Genomic DNA, 21,035 nt, shown 5'->3' with positions numbered 1-21,035 from the left:
TTATGGCTTCCTTATTTGTGGGTTCCCGGCCCGTGGAACCCTGGCCACCCAACTCTCTAAATCTACAACAGAAGGCATCCTCAGAGACTCTTATTTTAACAAAGTCACTCAAGCCTAGCCATCAAAAACCACCCTACTTCTTTTTCTTCTGCTGCCTGGAAATCTGCCCACTGAGCCTGGTAGATGAGAAAATGCAGTGTTGACCTCAAGCCTTGAACACCTTGGGTTAAAATAAGGAAGTCCAAGACCTAAATAAAACCCAGATCTGTGAGGGCATGGTGGCTCATGCCTACAATCCCAGCATCTGGGGAAGCTGAGGCTTGAGACCAGGAGTTCAACACCAACCTCGACAAAGTAGTAAGACCCCCATCTTTAAAATACAAAAATTTAAAAAGTAGCTGGGTGTGGTGGTGTACATCTGCAGTCCCAGCTCCTGGGGAGGCTTGAGGTGGGAGGATCACTTGGGCCCAGGAAGTCAAGGCTGCAGTGAGCTCTGATTGCACCCCTGCACTCCAGCCTGGGTGGCACAGTAAGACCCTGTCACACACACACAAACAAAATTTAAAGTGTCTTTTTTTTTTTTTTTTGAAAAGGAGTTTCGCTCTTGTTGCCCAAGCTGGAGTGCAATGGCGCAATCTCGGCTCACTGCAACCTCCACCTCCCAGGTTCAAGCAATTCTCCTGCCTCAGCCTCCCTAGTAGCTGGGAGTATAGGCACCCACCACCACACCCAGCTAATATTTCGTATTTTTAGTAGAAACAGGGTTTCACCATGTTAGCCAGGCTGGTCGTGAACTCCTGACCTCAGGTGATCTGCTCGCCTCGGCCTCCCAGAGTGCTGGGATTACAGGCATGAGCCACTGCGCCTGGCCAAAAAAAAAGCTGCTTCCTGAACCTTGGGTTGACCAGACCTGAAGGCCTTTCTAGAAGGAAGAGCTGGGAGCCCTGTGAAGCTCCAGAGAAAGACACACAGACCCCTCCTTGGGCTCTTCTGCTGTGGTTGAGGCGACTTGCTCTGACTGCACCTCTTGGTGGATCCTGGGACGATAATGGGAGGATTAGAAAGCTAGAGGCAGAAGCCTCCACCACCACATCCCTGTCACCATGGAAGAAAACCTGAAATCTGCATTTAAAAAAAAATACTGACCTTCTAGCCAATGGAAAAAGTTGGCAAAGTTACTTTCAAACACCTGGGAATGTGTTTCGAAGCATTGCTGCATTTATCCGCTTGCAGGGTATTTCATAAAATAGATGGCCCCACAACTAGAAATGCATTTTAAATTGATCGCTGTGTCGATTCTAAGTGTATTTCCAGCTTGTCTTGTAAATGCAGAAGGCAGCGACAGGTGCCTGGTGTGTGTCCCACTGCCTGCTGACTCCTCAAAGAAGCTTGTGATGCAGTCGGGGCCAGCTCTGGGCCCTGGAGATAACTTCATTTGAGCTGCAGGTAGTGACCCGAGTGATCACGCTGCATTCCCTTGGTAAATCACTCTGCTGTAGCTCTGATTTGCATTCTCTGAGCTAATGCTTGACTTTAAAATACGGGCCAGACTGGGCTGGGATCCAGGTTTCCTTCTTCCCTCCAATTTCCTTCTCACTGCTCCTCAGCCCCAATCTTTCTTGCCACTTCTTTCTTCTTCCAATGAGTCTGGGGGCCCTTTTGACCATCTTTCCTCCGAGTTTCTCTTTCCCTGCCTTTTTTTCTCGGCTCTGAACCTATCATATTTGTCATGTGTGGCATATTCTTACTTATTTTTCATTCCCTGAATCTTCTCATAGTCAAAGTTTCTTCCATTTTTTTGCCTTCTGCATCTAGGAATGCTTTTTGAATCTAATGAGTGAGTCAGTGAGTGAGTAAGCACATGAATGAATGAGTAAATGAATTAATGAGCAGATGAGTGAGTGAATCAATGAGTGGATGAGTGATTGAGTGAATGAATGAGTGTGTGCATTAGTGAGTAAATGATTGAGTGAACAAATGAATGAGTGAGTGAATGTGTGAGTGAGAGAATGAATGCGTGAATCCATGAGTGAGTGAGTGAATGAGTGAGTGAAGGATGAATGAGTGAGTGAATGGATGAGTGAATGCATGAGTGAGTGAGTGCATGAGTGAGTGAATCAGTGAATGGATGAGTGAGTGAATGAATGAGTGAGTGAATGGATGAATGAGTGGATGAGTGAGTGGATGTGTGAGTGAGTGGATGAGTGAGTGGATGTGTGAGTGAGTGAATGAGTGAGTGAGGGATGAATGAGTGAATGAATGAGTGAGTGCATGAGTGCATGAATCAGTGAATGGATGAGTGAGTGAATGAATGAGTGGATGAGTGAGTGAATGAGTGATTGAGTGAGAGTGAGTGAATGAGTGAATGAATGAGTGAATGGATGAGTGAATGCATGAGTGAGTGGATGAGTGAGTGAATGAATGAGTGAGTGAGTGGACGAATGAGTGGATGAGTGAGTGGATGTGTGAGTGAGTGAATGAGTGAATGGCTGGGTGAGTGGCCGAGTGTGTGAGTGAATGAATGAGTGAGTGAATGGATGAGTGGATGAGTGAGTGAATGAGTTAATGGATGAGTGAGTGAATAAGTGAGTGAGTGCATGAGTGAGTCAGTGGATAAGTGAGTAGATGCGTGAGTGGACGAGTGAATGAGTGAATGGATGAGTGAGTGGATGAGTGAGTGGATGAGTGAGTGGATGAGTGAGTGAATGGGTGAGTGAGTGAATGAGTGAGTGAATGGATAAGTGAATGCATGAGTGAATAAGTGGATGAGTGAGTGAATGAATGAGTGAGTGAATAGATGAATGAGTGGATGAGTGAGTGGATGTGTGAGTGAGTAAATGAGTGAATCGCTGAGTGGATGAGTGAGTGAGTGAATGAATGAGTGAATGGATGAGTGGATGCGTGAGTAAATTAGTTAATGGATGAGTGAGTGAATAAGTGAGTGAATGCATGAGTGAGTCAGTGGATAAGTGAGTAGATGCGTGAGTGAGTGGAAGAGTGAGTGAGTGAATGGATGAGTGAGTCAGTGAGTGAATGGATGAATGAGTGAATGGATGAGTGAGTCAGTGAGTGAATGGATGAATGAGTGAATGGATGTGTGAGTGAATGAATGAGTAGATGAGCGAGTAAATGAGTGAGTAAATAAGTGAATGAGTGAGTGAGTGAATGAGTGAGTGAATGAGTGGATGAGTGAGTAAATGAGTGAGTAAATGAGTGAGTGGATGAGTGAGTAAATGAGTGAGTGAATGAGTGAGTGAATGTGCGAGCGAGTGGATGTGTGAGTGGATGAATGAGTGGGTGAATGAGTGAGTGCATGGGAGAGTGAGCTAGTGGATGAGTGAGTAAATGAATGAGTGAGTGAGTGGATAAGTGAGTGAGTAAATGAATGAGTGAATGAATTAATGAGTGAGTGAGTGAATGAGTGAATGGATGAGTGAGTGAATGAGTGAGTGAATGGATGAGTGAATGAATTAATGAGTGCGTGAATGGATGAGTGAATGGATGAGTGAGTGTATGAGTGAGTGAATGGATGAGTGAGTCAGTGCGTGAATGGATGAGTGAATGGATGAGTGAGTGAATGAGTGAGTGAATGGATGAGCGAGTGAATGAGTGAATGGATGAGTGAGTGAATGAGTGAATGGATAAGTGATTGAATGAGTGAGTCAGTGAGTGAATGGATGAATGAGTGAGTGAATGGATGGATGAATGAGTGGGTGAATGGATGAATGAATGAGTGAATTGATGTGTGAGTGAATGAATGAGTGGATGAGCGAGTAAATGAGTTAGTGAGTAAATGAGTGAGTGAATGAGTAGATGACTGAGTAAATGAGTGAGTGAATGTGCGAGCGAGTGGATGTGTGAGTGGATGAATGAGTGAGTGCATGGGAGAGTGAGTGAGTGGATGAGTGAGTAAATGAATGAGTGAGTGAGTGGATGAGTGAGTAAATGAATGAGTGAATGAATGAGTGAATGAGTGAGTGGGAGTGAATACGCGAGTGAGTGAATGTGCAAGTGAGTGAGTGGGGCCCCACTCCCCGCAGTCTGTCTGGAATATCCTCATTACCACACTTTGCGGACTTTCCCGGGGTTGACATCCAAAGGCATCCGGCCCGGCCTGGCCTAACCCTGTCGCGGGCTCCTTGGGGGTTCTAGCGCCAGCCGAGTAAGATGAGAAGAAGATAATGAGGAAGATTTAAGGTCTGACTGTGGCTCCCACAGACTCTTCCACCTCTGGTTCTTGGCCGCTCTCCGAGTGGGACTCATTTGATGATACTGGTGACCTTTTCTACAAAACTCAAGGGCCCAACTCTTTCACTGAGAAGATTCTCGGGGCCGCTGGGCCCACCCCACACATTCACATGCCAGCCCCGAGGGCTCCCAGGGGCAGGATTTTGCTTGCTAATGCCCAAGTCTCTGGCAGTGCCTGTCCCGTGTCTGATTTTGCGCCTTCCAAACTGTCTCTCGAATTCCCAAAACCAAAGAGTAACACAATTTCCTCCCACCTCTCCTCCTGCCGAATTTAATGTATGCACAAAAACACAGGCTCTGTTTCCCACCTTTTCGTTGCTTTCATGTCAAGTCTCCAGGCTAAACGCTAAAGGAAACTTGTTTATTCAGTCACGCTACAAAGGAGGGCCAGGTGCTGTGCTGGAAAGGCACTGATGGGTACACATGAGGCTTCCTCCAAGGAATTCACAACAGGTGTAGGAACCTGCAATGGCAAAAGAGGGTAAGAAGCAGAAACTGGGCCCAGCAGGCTGCCTCATGCCTGAAATCCCAGCACTTTGGGAGGCCAAGGCAGGAGGATACCTTGAAGCCAAGAGTTCAAGACCAGCCTGGGCAACATAGCGAGACCCCTATCTCTTAAAAAACAAAGTTATCCAGGGGTGGTGGTGTGCCCCTGTAATACCAGTGCTCTGGGAGGCTGTGATGGGAGGATCACTTGAGCCCAGGAGTTGGAGGCTGCAGTGAGCTATGATCATGCCACTGCACTCCAGCCTGGATGACAGAGCAAGACCCCATCTGTAAAAAAAAAAAAATTTAAATTTAAAAAAGAAGTGGTACAAAAATTTGTTCTGTGCTCAGTGCACAGGTGGCATGAAGGGAGGGTCCTCACTCCGCTGGAGCAGTCAGACGAAACTGCAGAGTGGCCGTCCCGAGCCCATCACAGCACTTAAGCTCACTGAGTTCTTCTTGGTGGACTGACACTGAATGTAATTCTGTGACGAAGGAATGTTTTTATCATAAAACATCAGAACACTCAATTCAGCAAATATTTATGAAAAACCCACTCCATACCAGATAGCCTGGCCCAAGCAAATCATGACACTGACATGGAGAACTCAAAGAGGGACAATGGGCTCCCCAAGTTGCTTCCAACCCAGACAGTAAAATGACAGCCAGGACACTGAAGAACACAGCAATTAAATAAATTCCATCCAGTGCACAGGTGAAGCCAAGAGCCCATCTTTGAAAGCACAGAGAGGTCTTGAATTGGAATCAGCTGGTGGTCGCAACTGCCTATCAGTCTCCTGTGGGGAAGGCGGATTTGCTGACCAGGCTTCAGAGGCAACAGCAGGAGAGAAGAGTATTTCGTTATCAAGGCCAGGGTTTCCCCCTAGCCAGTCCTGTAGCAAGTTGGACTTGACAGGAGTCCGAGAGGGTTACCTCACTCTGGGATTTGGGTCTGGCTGAGTGGTCCCGTCATGGCTCCTGGTCACCATCAGAGCTGTCAATCAGCCCTGTGCACAGACCTGAAATCCAGATGGGGCCAATGCTCATAAAAAGTGGACGTGATGAATTGACGTGCATTTCAGAACAATTTAAATCTGTCACTCCTAATTGGGCTTCTATCAAAAGCTTTTCTGCAGTGGCGTTAGAAAAAAGGAGACCCAGGAAGCAGTGTCCTTTGGGAATACTAGGGGTGCGTGCCCTTCCACACTTCATCGTCTTGGTACAAATCTGAAGCCACTGCAGAAGAAGTGTGGATATATTCCGGGGAGCTGGGGGATGATATGTGGTGGTGCCCTTGGTCTCTGGGTTCAGGGCACACCAGCCCCTCCTAACTTCCTACTGATGCTCTCGCCTTTCCTAAAAAGGAATCAAGATGAGACATTTTTATCTTCAGGAGCCATTGGCCCTTTGCCTGAGTCCACTAAAAATGATGTTGCCCCTTGGGGAGCTTCAGGTATGAATTTTAGAGGCAGCCTGGTGCCCGAGGGGATGCTTGGGGTGGCGGGCAGTGCTCTGGACCAAAGGGCTAGGCCTTGCCGGGGATGGTGGCCGGGAAGCTCGGCTGTAATGTGACATGGGGAGGAGGTTGGGTGCATATGGAAGAGTGAGAGCTGATGCGAGGGGAGATGCAGCCCAGGGGATAAGGCAGAGGCTGGAGAAGTGACGGCATTGACTGCACAGTGAGGGGCATGCTGGGGATACAAAGCAGGGCCACAGCAGGCAGGTGAGATAAATCGTCCTGCCTACACGCTGAAAGCTGGGAATGGCTAAACCAACGGCTGAGGGCGTCATCCGTGAGTTATGATTTCCTGGGTGATCCTTATCTCCTCATGGTACTGCTCACCCCTCAGAGCCACACCATTTGTTTCTGTTCGCTGCAGCACTTTAGACATGGATAGTATTAAATACTTAGTTCTTGTTGACCACTTGCCAACTCTGGTTTTGTCTCTAGGAAAAAGGAATGGGAAGGAATAGATCGATAAAAGGGTTGCTCTGATTTCAGGGACAGGGGTCTGTGGCCAGGACCAATATGACTTAGAAAGTGTGCGTTGTATGTGGCACTTGTATCTGTTAGGACTGTTTGCAGCTGCAAATAATAGAAACAGAATCAGATTTTCTGCCTACTAGGGGTTTTACTCTTCTCTTGGACCAAGAATTCAAAGGTTAGCTGTCCAGGGTTGTCATCAATGACCTAAGGTTCTTGTAGCATCCTAGTCAGTCATCCTTAGAGCCTGGTCTTGTCTTCAGAGTCATAAAATAGCTGCTATGCCTCCAGGCATCACACCCACATTCCAGGTAGGAAGAGAAGGACAAGTAAAGGGCTCTTCTCATCTGAAATCTGCCTCCTTTTAAAGAGTCTTCCTATATGTCTTATCCAGAAACTTCCACCTATATCTCACTGGCCAGAGTGGTGTCAAATAGCCACCTAGCTGCAAGGGATGCTGGAAATACAGGTTTTTGGTTGGGCACAGTAATGTTCCCAAACAAAACTGGTGATCTCTTTATAAGTAAGAGAGAATGGCTATTGGGCCAGCAGCTGGCAGTGTCTGCCACACCACTGCAAATTTAAAATCATAATTGCTACTTTCAAAATATGTATCAGTGAAGCTCTGCTGATTGCTCAACACATGTTAATTGATGGGAAATATTATCATCTCAGGATTTTGGTTGAATGAGCTGAGACAGACAGAGGTTAAAAAGTTAACTGGGATACCAGGAAATAGTCTTGCAGGGGGAATTTTCTAGCTGCTTCTGCAAGTGCCCTCTTTGTAGGAATGAAGGGGATGGGACAGGTGGTACATGAAGGGATGATTCTGGCTCTTTTCCATCAAGCTTTCATTTCAGGGTTGTAAACACTGAGTATAGCTGGAGTCCAGGCATGTATCCATGTCTCCTCAGTCCTTTCTCATGGGCAGTAGATCGTCCTTTTAAATAATCTCTTTCTCTTTTTTTGCTAGAAACCCTTTCAATTAAGTGGAGGTTTCATTGGAATAATTAAACCCTGCATATCACGCCATTCACTCCAATCATGCACGGAAATCAATTAACCAGGGATGCATTCATCTAACTAACTGTTTATCTCCTCTTGGTTCCAGAGCTTTTGCACTGGGGCAGCTCCTGGAAAAAAGAGGTGTCTGCCCCCCAAAGACAGCTCATTTCCAGAGGGCCCCCTTGGTTTGAAGCAATGGGAACCTTAATGTTTATTTTATTCAAGATTTGATATTTATTTGTATTTATCCACTCAACAAATATATCTATTGAACACCTACTAAGCATATAGCTCCATGCTAATTTCTCTTGGGGATACAGAGATGAGACAGACATGTGGCAAGTTGCTGGAACTCTCTGTGAATGCCTCAGTTTCCTCTTCTATAAAATGAGGAGCATAGGAGTATCTACTTCATAGGGTTGTTTTGTGTATTAAATGAGATAATTGACATAGAGCATTTAGCATGATATCTGGCAAACAGCAACTCCATATGCCTTTTCAGAGGCAGCTATTCGAGTATACATTCCAGCAAAATGAGGGCTTAAATTAATAAAGAGGCTGGGCACAGTGGCTCACATCTATAATTCCAGAGCATAGTGAGGCCCTGTCTCTACACACAGACACAGACACACAGTAATAAAGAGGAAGATTTGGAGCTCAGGAAGAAAGGAATATAATTGGTTCGATTAGATGCTATGCTTAATAAATGTTAGCTGGGATGATTGCTAGTTTAATTAAGCTCGGATGATGTGGAGTTCAGGGAGGCTAAGTAGGAATCTCTGCTCTTCCACTTATTGGCTGTGAGATCTCACTCTGTTATTGAACTCTCTGATCCTACCTTCTCATCCATAAAAATGGGAGTAATAAAACCACCTAACTGAGCTTCTGTGAAGATTAATCAAGGTGATATCCATGAAGAGCCAGGTACACAGTCAGCAGTTTCAGTTTAGGAAGGGGTGAGCTGACTCACAAGCATTGCAAAAGATGGAACGTGGTGTGTGTGCAAAGACTGAAGATAACTATTTTGTTCTTCATACTTAAATGCATTATCCATATTTCCAATGACTGACATGTGTTTTTTTTAGTTAGTTTTATTTTTTATCAAAGTAATACATGAGTCATGCAAAGGAGCAAAATACACCAGGCATGGTGGCCATGTCTGTAATTCCAGCACTTTGGGAGGCCAAGGTGGGTGGATCGCTTGAGTCCAGGAATTCAAGACGAGCCTGGGCAACATGACAAAACCCCATCTCTATTATATTTTTTAATTAAAAAATTGAAAATAAGAAAGTAATATAGGCATGTAAGAAAAACATCACTCCCCAACCCAGCCATCATCATCCCCTAGTCCTGATTCCCAGAGGTAATCACTTCAAACTCTTCTTCAGGCCAAGCACAGTGGCTCATGCCTATAATCCCAGCACTTCGGGAGGCCCAGGCAGGTGGATCACTTAAGGTCAGGAGTTTGAGACCAGCCTGGCCAACATGGTGAAACCCCGTCTCTACTAAATATACAAAAATTAGCCAGACATAGAGCATACCTGTAATCCCAGCTACTTGGGAGGCTGAGGCAGGAGAATCGCTTGAACCTGGGAGGTGGAGGTTGCAGTGAGCCGAAATCGTGCCACTGCACTCCATCCTGGGTGACAGAGTGAGACTCCACCTAAAAACAAAAAACAAAACAAAAAAACCTCTTTTTCACCTTGTTTTCTTCTGTTATTTCTTCTGTTCTTTTTCACTGGGTCTAAATAATGTTTCCCTTGCTATTTGTTGATATATTAGTTTTAAGACATTATCGACTGACATATTGTTAGATAGATGAGAATTTAGCTCTCTTTTACTAATAACCCATTCAAAGCACTTCCCCTTCCTCCATTCTCTCATTATATTAGGCCACAATCTGTTGTGTTGATTCATCTGTGGTGGTTATATTATTATAACTAGGTAAATATTGTTCACGTTAAGGCAAGTTGTGTGCTGTGATTTTCTTTCTTGTCTGCACTTTTCTTTTTTCCTGGAGTTAATATTGCCTCTTTTTTTTCCCTTTGCTTTTGCCCAGGGTTTCTTTTAAATGTACTTATTCTTCATTTTTTTCCCCATCTGACTCTCAGATCTGTCATTTGCCTAACTATATGATTTCCTGAATTATCAAATATATCAGAAAATCATTCTGTTTTTCCCCTGGCAACCTCTCCCCTGTGGACCCTCCATGATCCTGTTGCAATCTTGGCCAATTGCTCCTGGCCACTTTGCTTTCATCCTGGGACTTTCCTTGCTGCTTCCCCAAGTAGATTCCTTGCTTTGTGAGCTCCATACCTTCCTCTTTATTGCTTACTTCCTCATTTTGCTGCATCATATCTTCTAGTAGCTTCCAATGAAAAGGTGCCTAGAAGACAAATATTCGGAGTTCCTGCTTTTCTGAAAATAATTTTATTCTATTTTCACACATAATAGTTTGGGTGGATATAGGATCCTAGGTAAAAAAGAATTTTCCATCAAAAATGTGAAGGCATTGCCTCATTTTCTCCGAGCTTCCAGTATTTGTATTGAGGAGTTTGATGGTATATTTGCTTCCATTCTTCTTCATGTGACCTGAGGTTTTCTCTCTGGAAGCTTCTAGGGTCTTTTCTTATTCTCTAGTGGCCAGAATTTTTGCAACAATGTGCACCAAGAAGGTTCTTTTCAACTGATCGTACTGATATTCAAAGAGCCTATTAAGTCTGAAGTCTCATGTTTTTACATTCAGGGAATTCTCTAATGTTATTTCTCTGATAATTTCATCCCTTGATTTATACTCTATCCCCAGAAGATATATAACAAGAAGACACAGTCTTTGTCATCTCTTTTTAGCATTTCTATTTATTGGATATTAGACCTTCTAAATTGATCTCATTCCCTCCTCTCTTATCTTCCTTCTCTTTAACTTTTTATTTAACTTTTCAGGAAATCTCCTCAACTTTATCTTCCAAGCCTTCTATTGATTTTAAATTTCTGCTGCCTTATTTTTAATTGCCAAGAACTTCTTGTTCTTTGATTGTTCCTCTTCTTAGCACCCTACCATTGCTTTATGGATGCAATGCTTCATCTCACCTCTAAATGATTCTTAATTATCAGGTTATGTTTTGGGGGTTTGTTTTGAGACGGGGCATCGCTGTGTTGCTCAGGCTGGAGTGCAGTGTTGCAAACATGGCTCACTGCAGCCTCGATCTCCTGGGGTTGAGTGATCCTCCTGCCTCAGCCTCCTGTGTAGCCAAGACTACAGGTACATATAACTATGCCCAGCTAATTTTTTGATTTTTTGTGGAGACAGTGTCTCGCTATATTGACCAAACTGGCCTCGAATCCCTGGGCTCAAGCAATCCTCCCACCTCAGCCTCCCAAAAGCACTGGGATTACAGGTGTGAGTCACTGCACCAGCCAGGTTATGTTTTTTTAAATTTTCTCTTATTCTGAGCATTGTCTGCTCCTAGCAGGTTCCTTGTGTTCATGTGATCCTTTGATCTCTGCCTTTCATGTGGAGACTTCCCTCAACCATCAAGTGATCCTTGCCTCTGTATTTATTCTTAAGTGAGAGGCAACAAAAACCAGCATTTTCCAGCCGGGTGCAGTGGCTTACGCCTGTAATCCCAGCATTTTGGGAGGCCAAGGCTGTTGGATCACCTGAGGTCAGGAGTTTGAGACCAGCCTGGCCAACATGGTGAAACCCCATCTCTACTAAAAATACAAAAATTAGCCGGGCATGGTGGTGCATGCCTGTAATCCTACCTACTCAGGAGGCTGAGGCAGGAGAATCACTTGAACCCAGGAGGCAGAGGTTGCAGTGAGCTGAGATCACGCCACTGCACTCCAGCCTGGGCAACAAGAGCAAGACTCCATCTCAAAAAAAAAAAAAAAAAAAGGAAAAAAAGAAAAACTAACATTTTGTTTGTCAACTAGCAGGTTTCATTGTGGGGTGAATGGGCATTGATTGTACTTGGAAAACACCACCATGAGGAGTCTACAGTGCACTGAGCAATTGATTCCTCTTTTGAGAAGCAATAGTTGTTTGTTTGTTTGTTTGTTTGTTTGTTTTGAGATGGAGTCTTGCTCTGTTGCCCAGGCTGGAGTGCAGTGGCACAATCTTGACTCACTGAAACCTCTGCCTCCCAGGTTCCCACCATTCCCCTGCCTCAGCCACTCGAGTACCTGGGACTACGGGTGCCCGCCACCATGCCTGGCTAATTTTTTGTATTTTTAGTAGAGACGGGGTTTCACCATATTAGCCAGGACTGTCTCTATTTCCTGACCTTGTGATCCTCCCGCCTCAGCCTCCCAAAGTGCTGGGATTACAGGCACCCACCACCATACCTGGCTAATTTTTTTGCATTTTTGGTAGAGACGGGGTTTCAGCATGTTAGCCAGGATAGGATGGTCTCAATCTCCTGACCTCGTGATCCACCCGCCTCAGCCTCCCAAAGTGCTGGGATTATAGGCGTGAGCCACTGCACCCAGCCAGTTTTTAACCTTGAGCTAATATCTGCCATCTTAGAGCACGGTTTTCACTCTGTCTTAAGCTTATATGCAAAAGTAACATTTCAGGGAGCTTTTGCACATATACTTTCTGGTTACAGTCCTTTAAAAAGGTAAACTTAAAAAAAAAGCAATTCTAGATGCTATATAGTAGCAATCAAGGGAAAGTCAGAGAACCTTGGGTCCAAATCCTACCTATCTTTATGCTAGTTTTATGAACTTGAACCTCTCTAAGCGTTTGTTTTGTTTTGTTTTGTTGAGACAGAGATCTCCCTCTGCTACCAGGTTGGAGTACACTGGTACGATCTTGGCTTACTGTAGCCTCGACCTCCCAGGCTGCAGTGATCCTCCTGCCTCAGCCTCCCAAGTAGGTGGGACCACAGGCACGTGCCACCATGCCCACCTAATTTTTTGTAAAGACGGGGTTTTGCCGTGTTACCCAGGCTTGTCTTGAATTCCTGAGCTCAAATGATCCGCCCGCCTCGGCCTCCCAAAGTGCTGGCATTACAGGCGTGAGCCACCTTGCCCAGCCCTCTCTAAGCTTTTGTGTTCTTGGTTGTAAGGTGGTGGTGGTGGTGGTGATGATGATACCACCTACCTCAAAGTGTTCCGGAGGTTCGTCAGTGACGCCTAACAAAGTGTCTGGCACACACCGGATAGTCTGTAAGCACGAGGGATGGTGTTTGGTCAGTTGCATGTTACACCTATGAGCCAGTCTTGCAAGTGGTCAAGAGACTGACTTTTAATCCTAGAAATCTTCCCTGACCTGAGGACCAAGTTCCCAAATGCTGTCATCAAAATTCTAAGGGCAGGAGCAGCCCAGCTTCGGTACTGGTTTTCTTGTGCCTCAGTTCTCCCAACCTACATTGACATAGTGGGTAGGGTAGGGGATAGGGGTAGAACAGCAAGGGTAGTTGTTCAAGCCTGTTTCTCCTTTTTTTTTTTTTTTTTTTTTTTTGAGACAGAGTTTCACTCTTGCAGCCCAGGCTGGAGTGCGATGGCGTGATCTGGGCTCACTGCAACCTCCGCCCCTGGCTCAAGCGATTCTCCTGCCTTAACCTCCCAAGTAGCTGGGACAATAGGCATGTGCCACACCCAGCTAATTTTTGTATTTTTAGTAGAGGCAGAGCTTCACCATGCTGGTCAGGCTGGTCTCAAACTTCCAACCTCAGCTGATCTGCTCACCTCGGCCTCCCAAAGTGCTGGGATTACAGGCGTGAGCCACCACACCCAGCCCTGTTTCTCCTTTCTTGTAATTAAAACCTTTCTTTTTTTTTTCTCTCTTTGAGACAGAGTCTTGCTCTGTCATCCCAGCTGGAGTGCAGTGGCGCAATCATGGCTCACTGCAGCCTCAACCTCCTGGGCTCAAGTGATCCTCCCACCTCAGCCTCTTCAGTAGCTGAGACTATAGGTGTATGCCACCAGGCCAGATAATTTTTCTTTTTTTTTAGTAGAGATGAGGTCTCGCTATGTTCCCCCAAGCTGGTCTTGAGCTCCTGACCTCAAGCAATCCTCCCACTTCAGCTTTTCAAAGTGCTGGGATTACAGGCGTGAGCCACCATGCCTGGCCACAATTAGAGCCTTCCTTACAATTTTTTAAAGGCTTTTTTTTTCTGATGATAAACACATACTCTTTTTTAAAAAATACAGACAGTGTCATTTCCCTTTGTGTTTGCTGACTGGCCTGTGGACTGCTCTGCTGCCTTTGCAGAGGCCTTTGGTTCTGTGATTCCCTTCCCCACCCAGCCCCGGCCCCCGGCCCCGTCCCAGCCACAAAGCAGTGAGGTTGTGAGGAGACCAGGGAGATGGTGTCCTCCAGAGATGCCTGTTGTCACCACCTCCCCAGGGCTGAAGGCCTCTGACAGTTCACTCCAAGCCCAGCCAATGCCCGACAGGAAGAGCTTCTGTCAGCCCTGGGAGATCTCATGTCACCTGTGATTAGTCTTCAAAGCCAAAACCAAGGAAGTCCCTGATTAAACATCAGCGGCCCAGGGTCCCTGTCACTCCTGAATGGAGCCGTCCTAGAGCAGCAGCCTAAAGCCTGCCCCCCACCGGGTTCCAGGCAGCTTTGGGGATGGGCGTAAGGCTCTTTCCACCATACCAGGGTTTGAACCCCACCTTTCCCTCTTACCGTGATTGTCCCACTGCACTCCAGCCTGGGCAACAGTGTGAGATCCTGGCCTCCTTTCTCCAGAAGGAGAACCGACCCTTCCCCAAAAAACCCACACCCCCAGCTGGGTTCCTGGATGGCTGAGTGGGGCATTAGCGGTGGTCTTGTCAGTCACCGTAAGGAACACCGCCCTTGGGAAATTACAGCGTGTGTGGCCTACCGCGTGTTCCTGCCCAAACCCAGGGCAGGCTGGAGGCTAAAGACATAATTCACAGTGACAGGAACTCTTTGGGGTTTGGGAACAGGGTTTGCTGCTTTTGACCTAATGAATTAGCAGCTGATTAGAGCGGCTCCAGTCTGCAGAGGTTTCCATCAAAGCCTTTTCCATCAAAGATCTTCCACACTGGCCACAAGCATGCCCAAGGCTGCCATCTTCCCGCCTGCCCATCCCCAGGGGTGTCAGGACCTGTGTCAGTGGCCTCCCAGGCTGTCCACTGCCCGGGGTGGGACAGAAGCCCTTCTCCCCCTGCAGGCCCTGGTGTGGTCCACTCTGCCAATGTCATCGAGGGTGACACGCCCCTCGGGACTTCCTGGCCTTTTCTTCCAAAGCAGAACATCCCTTTGATCCCAGAACGGTTCCCTTTATCTTCATCCTCTGCCTCCTGCTCCAAGGCTGATTATCTCTTCCTTTTCAGATCCCAAGCATTGCAAGTCCAGATGCAACAGGAGCCTGGCTCGAGGGAAGACGAGATCCGGCCAGAAAGTGTAGAGGTCACACCCCAATGGCGGGATAGCAGCCCCTGTGTGTGAGCACCCCTCCATGCCAGGTACTCGGCATCTGTTATCCCCTCTATACCTCTCTATATATTATGGAGAGACAGGGTCTTGTTCTATCACTGGGGCTGGAGTGCAGTGACGTGATCATAACACACCGCAGCCCTCCACCTCCTTGGCTCAAGTGATCCTCCCATTTTAGCCTCCCAAGTAGCTGGGACCACAGGCACACACAACCAAATCTGGTGAATTTTTAAATTTTTTGTAGAGACAGGGCCTTGCTCTGTTGCCCAGACTGGTCTCAAACTCCTGGCCTCAAGCGATCTCCCTGTCTCTGCCTCCCAAAGCACTGAGATTACAGGCAGGAGACACTGTGCCTGGCTGTTCATTTATACTGGAAAAAACGCAAGTGAGGGTGACCTGAGACTTGGCGGAGGGGCAGGAGTAGCGACGGGAGAGAGGGGCAGGGATCAGGCTCTGACACTAGCCGGAGCTTGGGAGACAATCAGAGAAAAGGCTGGCAGGCCGGGGATGTAGTTGTGATAAGATTGAGGGGCTGGCAGAAAGCAAACCTTGCAGGGCCTGAAGATCAAGATCAAGATGCTGAACATGGGCTGGGCACAGTGGCTTACACCTGTAAATGCCAGCACTTTGGGAGGCCAAGGCAAGTGGATCATCTGAGGTTGAGAGTTCGAGACCAGCCTGGCCAACGTGGTGAAACCCCGTCTCTACAAAAAATACAAAAATTAGCCAGGCATGGTGGTGGGCATCTGTAACCCCAGCTACTCAGGAGGCTGAGGCAGGAGAATCCTTGGACCCAGGAGGCCGAGGCTGCAGTGAGCCAAGATGGTGCTACTGCACTCCAGCCTGGGTGAAAGAGCAAGACTCTATCACAAAAAAAAAAAAAAAAAAAAAGTTGAACATGACTTGGCATGGTGGTCATGCCTGTAATCCCAGCAGTTTGGGAGTCCAAGGCGGGAAGATCACTCGAGCCCAGGAGTTTGAGACCAGCCTGGGCAACATAGCAAGACCCCATCTCTACAAAAATAATTTTTTAAATATTAGCTGGCCATGGTGGTGTTTGCCTGTGGTCCCAGCTACTCAGTAGGTGGAGGCAGGAGGATTGCTTGAGCTCAGGAGGCAGAGGCTGCTGTGAGCTGAGATCACGCCACTGCACTCCAGCCTGGGCAACAGAGCAGGACCCTATCTCAAAAAAAAAAAAAAAAAGATTGGAACTTTATCATAACAAGAGGAAGCCACAGTAGAGGTCTCGAATGAGTGAGTCAAGATGTGAGGCCAGCAGCTCTCATGGAATTCGTCCTCAGGTGGGTCACCCTCCTGGTCCTTTGCTTCCCAGGGAAGGTGAGCAACACAGCCCTTCCTGTGGAGCCTGGCCTGGGGGCCTGGCACTTGCTTTTCAGCCATTTGCAGAGAGACTGGTGTGGCCTAGGACCTGTCTCACACTAGAAGTCAAACCCTGCCGAAGGTTGGGTTCGAGGTGCGAGTTGCGACAAGCTCCAGCTAAGACTTAGGTAGGGACGGCGCATCCAACCTGCAAGGCTGTTAAAGTTCAGAGCCTCGGGGCCTCCAGGCACATTTCTGAGAAAACTGCCTTCAGAGAAACTGCCCAGAGCTTGACAAAGCTACTGGGTTCATCCCCGGTGATGAGGCTGAGTCATGCTGAGTTAGAGGGAAGTGTTAGAAGGGAAAATACATTTCGAATTGTGTCTGAGACATTTTTTTTCTTTTGAGGCTAGCTACACTCTCCATAGATTTTTTCCATGAAATATTTCATACATATAAATATGTATATATAATGTGTATCTATGAGACAGAGAACAATGAAACAGACACTCATGTCCCCAGTTGAAGCATAACTTAATTCCCTGTGTCACCAATGTCCCCAGGAGACCTTCCGAGGTCACATCTGTCTGGCTGCCCCTCCCAAGGGGAAGCCATCATTCTGATTTTTATCAGTCCCCTTGTTTCTTGGTATAGTTTTGCCATATATCCTTAACAGTAGGGTTTTGTTTTGTATGTTTAAAAAAAAAAATTATTTTTGAGACAGGGTTTCGCTCTGTCTCCCAGGCTGGAGTACAGTGGTATGATGATAGCTCCCTGCAGCCTCGACCTCCTGGGCTTAAGCAATCCTTCCATCTAAGCCTTCTGGGTAGCTGGTTCTACAAGCACGCAACCCCACACCCAGCTAAGTTTTTATTTTTTTGTAGAGACGGGGTCTTGCTATATTGTCCAGGCTGGCCTCAAACTCCTGGCCTCAAACTCCCAGTCTCCCGTCTCGGCCTCCCAAAGTGCTGGGATTTCAGGCATGAGCCATCTCACTCAGCCTTGTTTTACATATATGTATATATATTTTTTAATTTTTTAGAGACAGGGTCTCACTTTCTCCCAGGATGGAATGTAGTGGTGCGATCATAGTTCATTGCAGCCTCGATCTGCTAGGCTCAAGTGATCCTCCCGCCTCCCAAGTAGCTGGGACTACAGGCGTGTGCCACCATGCCCAGCTACTTTGTTTTTATTTTTTGTAGAGATGGGGTCTCGCTGTGTTTTCCAGGCTAGTCTCAAACTTCTGGCCTCAAGCAATCCTCCCACCTGGGCCTCCCAAAGTGCTGAGATTATAGGCGTGAGCCACTGTGCCCAGCCTGTTTTTGAAGTACTTAGAGACGGTTTTATACCATGCATCTTCTGTGGCTTGCTTTTTCACTCAGCATCATGTTCCTGGGGTGCACCTGTGCTTATGCACATGGTCATATTTCTTTCCATGTTCACTGCTGGGGAGTGCTCCAGTGCTGAATACACAGTTTATTTATCCACGCTGTTGCACGAGGTCTGCGTGTGGTTTCTGGCTTTGGATACACGGTGCTGCTGTTGAACATTCTTGCACAGGTCTCTGGATGCACACGGATAGAATTTCTCTAGGGATGATATCTAGAAGAGACTCCTGGCACGTGTGTTCTGCATGTTCAACCCTACTAGGTGAAACCAACTTGTTTTCCAATCCTTGCAGGTTTTTTTCATACAGTAACAAATGTCTGCAGGTGAGCCCTGCAATAGCGTCCTTACTCTGTCACTCCAAGTGAGAACAGATGCCCCCAGATCATGGCTCCGGGTCTTTGTGATACGAACTCACCCTTCAGCAGGCTGCTTTATCTTGCCTCTCCCTCTGCCTAGCAAACTCCCACTCAAAATGCTTCCAGCTCTCTAAGGAGGGGAACCTCAGAGAGGTCTTCACGTGGAGGAGGCCTGGGCTGGTACCGCAGTTAGACTTGCTGTGTGACCCTCAGCAAGTTGCTAGGGCTCTCTGGTTCTTGGTTTCCTTGTCTACAAAACAAGGGTGAGCATGTCCATCTCTCAGAGCTGCTGCGGTCATTAAATCAGATAATTTCTTTTTTTTTTTTTTGGATACAGAGTCTTGCTCTGTTGCCAGGGCTGGAGTGCAGTGGAACAATCTGGGTTCACTGCAAACTCTGCCTCCCAGGTTCAAGTGATTCTCTTGCCTCTGCCTCCTGAGTAGCTGGGACTACAGGCGCCCGCCACCATGCTCAGCTGATGTTTTGTGTTTTTCATAGAGACGGGGTTTCGCTATGTTGGCCAGCCTGGTCTCGAACTCCTGACCTCAAGTGATCTGCCCACCTCGGCCTCCCAAAGTGCTGGGATTACAGGTGTAATCACCATGCCCAGCCAAATGAGATAATTTCTATAAAGGGTCAGGCACAGTGCCTGGCACGTGGGCAGCCGAGAGGGGAAGCACTTCCTGTTCTGCCAGCAGGGCGTGCGGCTGCCCTCTCTGCAGGGTTCCAGAGGATGCTGTTCGTCCCACCGGGGCTTGTGTGGGCGGCTGACACTTACCACCAACCTGTGAGCAGCTTGCAACTCAGGGGCTGTGTGGGAAACGTCTTTGCACCCTTTGTTCCCAGCACAGTGCTCAGCACAGAGCCAGTTCCCACTCAAGTCGGCTGAGGTTGAAGAGGCCCTTTCACTCCAGGCACTCACAAACTGGTCCACTTTCCCAAGTTCAACTTCACCCCTGGTTGCTAAGCAACTGTGCTGCACAGAGGCATTAACGATGCAACAGGTTTCAACGAGATCCAGGGTCTGCGATTTCACTGCATCTGAGGTAGAAGGGTCTCTTAGCCGGGCATGGTGGTGTCTGCCTATAGTCCCAGCTACTTAGAAGGCTGAGGTGGGAGGATTGCTGGAGGCTGGGAGGTGGAGGCTGCAGAGAGCTACGATGAGGTAGGAGGGTCCCTTTCATCTCTGCTCTGGAAAGAAGATTTTGCCCTAGTTATTTCCTGCTTAGCTGACAGGCCGCTGAGGTGGCTGCCCCGGGTCACCCGGGTCCCGGGAGGAAGGCTTTCTATGTCACTGAGCACTCTTGTAACAGATGGTTGGCATGTGCCAGCTACAACCTCCTTGTTCATGAAAGCTGATAAGAAATGCTTCTTGGTCCATCCAGACCTGCCTGTCTTCTGGCCTTGACCTGCTGTTTAATTCCTAGGCATGTGCCTTCTGACCCCACAAAAGGTATAAGCTTCTTAACACCTGCCTTTCAGCTCTCTTGTGCATTCATGGTGCTGAGCAAGTCTTTGTACTAAGTAGATGTCTTTACTAGTTCGGAGGCTTTGGGCTGCAAATCACAGTAGACCCAACTTCACAAGGCTTGGGACAAAGAGCATTTATATCTTACAGGAGTCCAGAGGTGGGAGGGGCCCAGTGCTGGTTAATTCAGTGCCCAGGAGGTGATATCAAGGACCGAGGGTCTTTCCAGCTCTCTGCTCTGCCATCCTGAGGATTCACCCTCAAGGATGAATCCTCAGGATGGCAGAGCAGAGAGCTGGAAAGACCCTCGGTCCTTGATGTCACCTGAGGGGTACAGGCTGAGATGCAGTGACCCAAACCATCACATCCACCTCTAGACACTCACAGCCAAAAGCCCAAGGACAAGGTGTCCCTGTTAAAAATCAAGGAAAACCTCCAGAGCCGCCCCCAGTGCATGTTCCTGCAGGTTGCATGGCCAAAAGCACTTCACCTGCTTGTTTCTACACTACCGGTAGAGACCAAACGAGGGCCGCTCTTTGCAGCTCAAAAGATATTCAGCCTCCCTGAAGCATCAGACTGCCTGGCTTTTGGGGAAAAAAAAAAAAAAAAAAAAAGGATTCTGTTAGCAAGAAGTCGGGAGTAGTGTGGAGAGACACCAGCGGTGCCTGCCACCTAGTCAATAAATAATTCATTGAATAAAATTCTTAGGCTGTCCACTTCTTGAAAATAATAAAAGCAAGTACATTTTCCTTTGTGAATGCAAATGATCACGTGGTCATGTTGTCAGAATGAGCCGTTGTCGTGGGGATGTCTATGGTGTTGCTGGCTTTGACCCAGGTAGCCAGTGCCATGTGTTAGCAAAAGGCTCATAGAGGTCAGGACTTAAGGCAGTGAACTAAGGAGGTTGTCATCTATACAAAGTTCATTGGATTCAATGGAGACCAAATCCTCATTTTTAATTACTTTAAATCCAACTTTTGCTCATGACAGAAAATAGATATTTTTACTCAAGGCACTTTGGTTGCAGGGAACAAAATCCCACTTGAAATATCTCAAATTGGCCAAGAGTGGTGGCTCATGCCTGTAATCCCAGCACTTTGGGAGGCTGAGGTAGGAGGATCATTTGAGACCAGGAGTTTGAGACTAGCCTGGGCAAACTACAACATGGTGGTGCATGCCTGTAGTGAGACCCTGTCTCTACAAAAAATGTTCAAAACAGCCAGGGGTGGAGGCACACACCTGTAGTCCTAACCACTCAGGAGGCTGAGGTGGGAGGATTGCTTGAGCCTAGGAGTTTGAGGCTGCCATGAGCTAGGATTGCCCCACTGCATTCCAGCCTGGGTGGCAGAGCGAAACTCTGTC

General features: G+C 47.2%; 1 protein-coding gene across 2 annotated transcripts in view; it reads left to right on the top strand.

The window, feature by feature from the left end:
• CARD11 (caspase recruitment domain family member 11) overlaps positions 1-21,035 on the top strand; it is a 139,518-nt gene that overhangs the window by 70,863 nt on the left and 47,620 nt on the right. For both annotated transcript variants that reach the window (XM_024241311.2, XM_054545735.2), the window contains exon 2: positions 15,038-15,169. In XM_024241311.2, the coding sequence (XP_024097079.1) occupies positions 15,163-15,169 (7 nt within the window). In that variant the 5' untranslated portion in view covers positions 15,038-15,162. The remainder of the gene's footprint in view (positions 1-15,037; positions 15,170-21,035) is intronic.

Source organism: Pongo abelii, chromosome 6 (genome assembly GCF_028885655.2).
Source record: "Pongo abelii isolate AG06213 chromosome 6, NHGRI_mPonAbe1-v2.0_pri, whole genome shotgun sequence".
Taxonomy (NCBI): domain Eukaryota; kingdom Metazoa; phylum Chordata; class Mammalia; order Primates; family Hominidae; genus Pongo; species Pongo abelii.
The sequence above is the reverse complement of the archived record's forward strand: the minus strand, read 5'-3'. Positions and strand labels throughout refer to the sequence as shown.